This window comes from Octopus bimaculoides, chromosome 16 (genome assembly GCF_001194135.2).
Source record: "Octopus bimaculoides isolate UCB-OBI-ISO-001 chromosome 16, ASM119413v2, whole genome shotgun sequence".
Lineage (NCBI taxonomy): Eukaryota > Metazoa > Mollusca > Cephalopoda > Octopoda > Octopodidae > Octopus > Octopus bimaculoides.
The window spans coordinates 51,640,451-51,648,902 of NC_068996.1; the positions used below are offsets into that span (position 1 = coordinate 51,640,451).

General features: G+C 36.0%; 1 protein-coding gene across 2 annotated transcripts in view; it reads left to right on the forward strand.

Annotated features, from left to right (window-relative positions):
- Window positions 1–2,075: 2,075 nt before the first annotated feature.
- Window positions 2,076–8,452, forward strand: part of LOC106876941 (cytokine-like nuclear factor N-PAC) — a 69,360-nt gene continuing 62,983 nt past the window's right edge. Inside the window, exons 1-3 of one of the 2 annotated variants that reach the window (XM_014925718.2) lie at window positions 2,076–2,510; window positions 2,628–2,664; window positions 4,184–4,266. In XM_014925718.2, the coding sequence (XP_014781204.1) occupies window positions 2,476–2,510; window positions 2,628–2,664; window positions 4,184–4,266 (155 nt within the window). In that variant the 5' untranslated portion in view covers window positions 2,076–2,475. The remainder of the gene's footprint in view (window positions 2,511–2,627; window positions 2,665–4,183; window positions 4,267–8,452) is intronic. The other variant, XM_014925709.2, reaches the window with a different exon arrangement.

Genomic DNA, 8,452 nt, shown 5'->3' on the forward strand with positions numbered 1-8,452 from the left:
AACATCACCTGTTTGATTCGCAGTTCTCACTTGCAACAAAGCTGTGTGGTTTATTTCTTCATGAGGTTACTAGGAATTTAATGGATGCTGTGTTATAGATGTATTGGTGATTGGCATAAATGTAGCAAGTCTTGTTGGCCATTCTCCATGACAACACCTTTGCAATCATGTTTAAAATGTACACCCGCCATTTGTTTTGGGGTGTACAACCTGTTATTCCTCCCTCCCCAATCTTCTATTGCTAAATCCCATACCCTTTTCTTTTTCTTTGTTTCCTTGGTGAAATAATTATGTTTTTTTTTTTTTCTTGATAATTTGATCTTTTATACTTTTAATATGTTTTACGTTCTTTTCTTCTTGTGAAAATATGTTGCTGATAAATTGTTGTTTGAAAAGAACCCCCCCCCCCCGTTGAAATGACCTTTATTTATTGTTACAATATAAAACAACTGCTTCAAGTTATTGTATTAAGATTAGTAGAAGTTCTTTGTCATTTGTGGTAGGCTACCATGGTCAGTTATATAGTACTGTTATATGGCCAAAGGAAGAAGGAGAGAGAAAAAGAGTAAGAGAAGTTGTTGAGTAGAAAGGGTGGTGACAGCTGTGAGTAAAGAGAGGGAGACACATCTTCTCTCTCTGACAGTGAAGAAATAAAGCAGGGATGTATTTCTGCCAAAAGCTGAGTAAAAGAGAGAGGTATGTTAACTGAGCTAAATGCTGTATAAAAGGGAGAGATATACCTCCACCAAAGGTGCCAAATAAAAGAGGAAGAATTCTATTTGGGTTCTGTATTTATAATAATTCCCTAGTTAAAGTAGGTTAGCAGAACAAAAAATTTCTTGTTGGTTAGCTAGTCTGAACTGTTGGTGATCTGAATAGTCAAGAAATTAACAGATGACTTGTAAATTTCCAAGGTGCTTGTTAACAAAGCAAAGAAAATAAGCAAGCAGTAACAGTTAGGCTCTGGTTTCGATTCCTGGTTGAAAATCCTACAACAGTCATTTCAATGTTTATACCCATGTGATTTGTAAATCTTTTGTATGACATATCATGATAGTTGTAAACAAATATCATTGTCATACAAGTGAGGCTGTTAGTTTCAGTCTTCTTTGAGAAACATGTCTAGGTATAAGATATCTTGCTTAGAAACAGGTGAGGTTTGTCGACAGGATGGGCACCCGGCCATAGAAAATCTGCTTCAACAAACTCCTGATCCGTGTAAGCAGCGAAAAATGAAAAGTGGACGTTAGAAATTATGTGTGTGTGTGTGTGCAAATTGATAATATATAACATCAGATTTAGATAAAACATGCAATAAGTGTGCGTAAACTAATGATATGTTTGTAAAGTTATGGTTTCAGGTATAGACAGGAAGGCCTGGAATTTTAACAGAAAATGGGGTCGGGCAACGTTTGTCTTTATGGGGAGTTTTAGGACTAAGGCAAAGTGATATTAACTGATATTTAAATGAAAGTCTCTATTGGAGTATCTCTATAAATAAATAAATTCAGAGACGAGATAAATGTGACCGAGTGAAGTTCATGTCTTTCTATAGAGTAACAGTAGCGTAAGTGCTCTCAGTGAGAAACAGACTTACGAGTGACATGTACATAGATGTATATTGCTTTAGAGAATGCAATGTACATTTCGTGCGTGTAAGACAGCAATTCATCAGATTTTAGCAAACTAAGGTAGAAATATTGGTATCATTTGCATGTCTAGGTGGACGTATTCAAAAAGCACTCCACCCCTTCCTTCTCCGAAATTTTATTTTCGGTTTCTTTTTTCAACGAAGGAGATTAAATTTCGCTTTACAAAAAAAAGCAGCTTTTAAAATTTCAATTTTACCGCCCTCCACCCAAAATTTGCTTTTCACAGTTTTCGAATTTTTTTAATATTATAATTCTATTAAAAGCCTGGAAGATTACGATTCTGAAAAAGATTGTTTTCAAAATTTCAATTTTATTAATTATACCAATTGCTTACGATAATTTTTCCACTTGCATTTTGTGAGCATAATCCGAAAGAATAGTGCTCGTTAAACAGAGAATCATTAATATTTCTAATGAATTAAGTTTGTATCGAAAAACACATTTTTTTTTCGAGTTATATCCGAGTACCGATTTAGATGTAAACTTTAAAAAAAGTACAAAATTTACTTACAAATAACAATAATAATTTCATGCATTCGAGTAATGCATAAAATGTTTTGTAATCGAAAGTTAAAGAATTCATTCTGATGATTTTATTTAAAGATCATTTAGGAAAAAAAAGAGTTAAATGACAATGTTCCTCAAGAACAATATAAGTAGATAAGTATATGGGAATATAACAACAAACGGCAACAGACTGTATGAAGAAGTATGAAGAGGAGAGAAAGACTTGGAGCAAAAGAGAAAAGGCGGAAAAAGATATTTAAAAGACTTTAAGCAAGTGCTATCCCACAATTCAATCGTTTACATGTGAACGCTAAAAATGGCGTCGAAATTCAAGGTTGGAGATCTTGTATGGTATGTTTAGTAAATGGTTTAATTGCTTTGTTATTCTTTAACCGATTTATGATTTTATTAAACAGCTCTGTTTTTATCATCTTACATTAACTGATAATTTTTGTTTTTTAAATGCAGGGCGAAAATGAAAGGTTTTTGTGCCTGGCCCGCCAAGGTAAGTTGTATTATATGCATTCTGGTTGATGGCTGGAGAACGTGTAGTTTTATTGTTTCTGATTCGAATAGCGCCAATATGATGGTGATGCATACAATATCGAACCACCAAAAAATACTCCTTATATTTATTTCGTTAGCTTTAATATATTTAGATAAAACAAAGGATATATTTCTCATTATTGATTAGATTAACGTATATATATATTAGATTGTTTGATACATACATCTATATATATTGCATACTTTTTTTTCCCCATCTTCACTTTTCCTTAATTACAAATTGTTTGATTTTTAAAATGTCCATAAAAGTTTCTATTTACGAAAACAAGCCATCTCTTCATCTGGTTCATTTCTTAAACTCTGTCATCTGGAAGCGTTAACAGAAAAAAAGTTATTAGTATTTATTTATTGGGTATTGTTTGGCATTATGGAATAATTGTGGATTGAAGGGAGCTAACAGCATGCTGTGGCCCGCTCTCCTCGCCGGGGCCGCACTTTTTTTTTTGCGGTAAAACACCGTTATTTATTTCACATTAATCTGCCATTTTCCATGTTTACTTTCACAATATATTCTTCGCAGTATTAACACTTCTTTCTCTTCCAGTTGTGTTTTGAAAACAAAATATTAAATATGCACAAGTTAAAAGAAATCCTGTAGAAACTCTTCTCGTTTGGTTTACCACGTTAGTTTCTGTTAAATATTTCATGTATACCGAAACAAAATCTTCACATTCTTTAAAATAATTTCAGAAAATGACCTCCAGTTTAAGATTAAAGTTTTAAAAATCATATAGGTACTTAAAAATCATATCGGAACCTGAAATGGTTAGGTGCACGTATTTTGATCACTTTACGTTATGGATCAAATTCTTTGTTAAAAGGAGGGACTGGCATTGGAATTCGAATTGGTATCAAGAACATCAAATTCAGGATTTAATTAAAGTTTAAGCTTAATGAGCACTTTTCAGATAACTTTTTGTATATTTATATTTCTGTAGAGTTTTAAAAGTAAACGAATTACCGTGCTATAATAATATCACTAGGAAATTTTTCAGTTTATTCCTCTACATTCAGTTTTGTAACCAGTTTTAGAGATAGAACAGTGAAATAAATTTCATTTTGGATTTGGTATTTTTTTTTTATTGAAAAAAATATTTGGAGAGATTTTTTGTGATAAGATAGTTCTGTAAAATGACATTTTTAAAAAACGTTTTAGTTTTAATAACTTTCTGTATCAATCGTTTTAACTGTCAGGGAAGTGCTCATTCAAGTATTTGCCGGTTCTTTGAGAACCATTAAGGAGTACTGCTTATATAAACTTAGATAAAAGCATAAGAATTATAGGTAGTTCGGCATCTTGTACATGTTCACAAATATCCCTTAATCTAAAACTGCTAATTATTATTTCATTCATTAAAGTTGTCTATTTTAAAACTTGCAAAATCAAATAACTGATCACTGATATTTAAATATTCCTTTTCTTTATATCTCCTTTTAAAATTAATATTTTCTTTCAGATTATTGAACCCATGTCTGAAGTTAAAAGACCAACTAGCAAAAAGACACATCATTTTGTTTTTTTTTTTGGTTCTGAAAACTAGTAAGTAAATTTATGATTTTCTAAATTAAACAATTTAGCATGTGTATAAGACACATGTGAACGCAAGTTATGAGCCAGTGTGTCATAAATTCTTCACTCATTCTCCAAGATACATTGCTGTATTTATTTATGGCAGAGGTTCCTCGAAATGCTGAGGAATAACCATTCTAAAAGAGATGAGTGAGCGACGAGAGCTCGCAGATTAAAAATGATAGTGAAAGCGTTCTTGGGTTTTCTTCAACTTTTTTTTTATTCCACTTACCTCCACTACCCCACAGCACTCTTTACCTTGCACTTAAATTTTCATTACATATCCTAATTATTGTAATCATCTCTGTTAGGTTCCCCCACCCTCACTTTTAATCTGAAAGTTGAAGATATGAGTTCAGTGTGTTTAATGTTCAGCAATGTAATAATTTTGATAACCTTATCTTTCACCTGATTCCAACACCTCATATTGTTTGATCTTTTACTGTTTATCTGCAAGCCATTTGGGTTTTCTTAAATTTTTATTTTTTCCCATGTCTCTGCCCACTACATGTTGAGAATTCCTTCTTTGAAAACCACTTGTATATTTCCTTAATTATGGAAATATTGTTGCTATTAATTGCCATGAAGTTTTAGTCCATAGATATAGAATAATGCATTCATTTTTTAAGATGCACCATCAACAAACATCCAGTTAGAAATGTATTTGTGCAGATTGTTGTTAATCTTTATATCAAAATGAAACATCTTTTTTTTATTTATGAATGCTGTATTCTTTCAGCTGTTAATTCTTTACAAGGCGCAAATGTAGCTAGTTCAAACTACAACATTGTCAACAATTGTGTCTTGCATGGTGTTGCTTTTAAAAAAATCGACACTACCAAAAATTTGCATGTTTTATAGAGGTGGCCACCCATTTCGTAGCATATTTAAAAACTGATCGAGAAATATCTTGTTTATAGTTAATATTGAAATATTGTACTTGATGCATTTTACCCACTTTTCTTTTTATATCTAATTGCCTTCTCCAAAAATACATCTCTGAAATTCCTCTACTCCAAGCAAATTGCAAAAATTTAAACTGGTTATTACTCTGTATAACACCCTATATACCCTAGTTCTTGAAATAAAAGGGTCTATGAAGCATTGGAATATTTTCCTCATATCACAAAATGAGATCTGTTTCAGCATATATCATGCATTACTTGAGGTTGTTTTAGGGTTTTTATTCTCCAAAAATTTGAGCAACCAAATCTCTTACCACTGACACATACTTCTGGTTTTATTTTCTACAGCAGTATGCTGCGACCTTTTTTTTTCACTTGCAGTACACTTATATTGTTTTCAAAATTTGGTGTCACACCTGAACTAAAAGTATAAGGAAAAAAAAATTATATTCAGGTTACACTGCGTCACACCGAGCATCTTCTTGTGGCACACTGGTGTGCCATGGCATACTGGTTGTGGAGCATTGTTTCTTAAATGTGAGCAGTACTACTAGTGAGGGCAGTTAAAAATTTTATATGGGTATTTGGCACAAAAGAGTTGTGGGGGTGCATAGATGTATATGTACAGTTTTTTAATTATTGTCTCCTCATTAAGTAGTAATTTTAAAGAGAATTTGGTCGCAAGTGCAGCAACAACAACATCAACAATAATGGACTTTGAAATGTGAATATGTAAACAAACAAAAATGAATATATATATATATATATATATGTGTGTGTGTGTATATGTATATACATATATATATATATATATATATATATACACACACATACACTATACATCATCATCATCGTTTAACGTCCACTTTCCATGCTGACATGGGTTGAACGGTTTGACTGAGGACTGGTGAACCAGATGGCTACACCAGGCTCTAATCTGATCTGGCAAAGTTTCTACATCTGGATGCCCTTCCTAATACCAACCACTCCAAGTGTGTAGTGGGTGCTTTTTACGTGCTACTGGCATGAGGGCGAGTCAGGCGGTTCTGGCAACGACCATGCTCAAAAGGTGTTTTTACATGCTACCTGCACGGGAGCCAGTCCGGTGGCACTGGCAACGACCACACTCGAATGTTATTTTTTCACATGCCGGGCAATGATCACGCTCAAATCCGTGGCCCTGGCAACAATCATGCTCCGATATGCTTTTCAATGTTCCACTGGCATGAGTGCCAATCGGGCGGTACTGTCATTGGCCACGTCAGCGATTTTGGTTTGCTTACACTTGCCTCAATAGGTCTTCGCAAGCAAAGTTCATTGTCCAGTGAATGAGAGGTACTCATAAGTGGGCTGGTTACACCCCATGTTCGGATGTGCTTTTAATATTTCACTGGCACAAGTGCCAATCAGGCAGTCCTGTCATTGGCCACGTCAGCAATTTTGATTTTGATTTCACTTGCCTCAATAAGTCTTCACAAGCAAAGTTTATTGTCCAATGAATGAGCGGTATGCATAAGTGGGCTGGTTATACCCACTGGCATAGGCCACGGGTTATGGTCTCACTTGGCTTGTCGGGTCTTCTCAAGCACAGCATATCTCCAAAGGTCTCGGTCACTAGTCATTGCCTCAGTGAAGCCCAATGTTTGAAGGTTGTACTTCACCACCTCATCCCAGGTCTTCCTGGGTCTACCTCTTCTACAGGTTCCCTCAACTGTTAGAGTGTGACACTTTTTCACACAGCTGTCTTCAGCCATATGCAACACATGACCATACCAGCGCAGTCGTCTCTCTTGCACACCACATCTGATCCTTCTTATGTCCAACATTTCTCTCAGGACGCTCACACACTGACATCCAGTGGAACATACTGGCTTCATTCCTTGCAAGCTTACACATGTCCTCAGCAGTTACGGCCCATGTTTCACTGCCATGTAGCATGGCTATTTGTACACTTGCGTCATACAGTCTACCTTTTACTCTGAGCGAGAGGCCTTTGTCACCAGCAGAGGTAGGAGCTCTCTGAACTTTGCCCAGGCTATTCTTATTCTAGCAGCTACACTTTCAGAGCATCTACCCCTGCTACTGACCTGGTCACCTAGGTAATGGAAGCTATCAACCACTTCTAGTTTTCCTCCCTGGAATGTGACAGAAGCTGTTCTCTGCACATTTTCAGTGTTTATTGCTCCTGAGCATTTGCCACATACAAAAACTATCTTCCCAGTTAGCTCCCTTTGATATTGCTGCACCTCTTATGTGTCCATAGCTTACATTAGGTACATCTTATAGAGTTTCTACCTACGCCTTTTCTACAGATCGAGCGGGGCCATCTACTTGAAGGGATTTGTGGTTTGTCTGCCTTCCTACTTATTAAGACTTTGGTTTTAGCTAGGTTGAATCTAAGGCCCATCGATTCTAGACCTTGTTCCACACCTGAAACTTTTCCTCTAATTCTGATAGTGACTCGGCTATTAGAGCAAGGTCGTCAGCATCTTATTTTGAATTCCTGTGTTATTGCCTGGAGGACTATGGTGGATAAGAGAGGGCTGAGGACTGATCCTTGGTGGACCCCTACCCCTACTTGGAATTCTTCACTGTACTCGTTGCCAACCCTCACCTTACTGACAGCGTCCCTGTACATGGCTTGCACAGCTCTCACTAACCATTCTTCTATCCCTAGTTTCCTCATTGACCACCAGATAAGGGATCGAGGGACCCTGTCAAAGGCTTTCTCCATGTCAACGAAAGCCAGGTATATAGGTTTATCTTTGGCTAGGTATTTCTCCTGCAGCTATCTTACCAGAAATATAGCATCAGTGGTGCTTTTCCCTGGCACGAACCCAAACTGCATCTCATCTAGACTGACTCTCTCCCTGATTAGTTGGGCTATGACCCTCTCAGTGACTTTCATTACCTGATCCAATAACTTGATACTTCTGTAATTATTTGTATCTAATGCATCACCTTTACCTTTGTAGCAGTTGACTATGGTTCTGCTACACCAGTCATTGGGTATGGCTCCTTCATGTATCACCTGGTTAACAATACGGGTGACTAGGCTATAGCCGACATTGCCAGATATTTTGTGCATCTCTACAGTGATTCCTGAAGGGCCGGAGGCTTTCCCTGTTTTCATACTCTTAATTGCTTTATCTGTCAAGGTACTGTCAATTCGGATAGCTGGTCCCTCTGTTGGGTCGTCATTCGGCACAGCAGACTCTCTTTCTCCCATTCATTCTCTTTATTGAGCAACC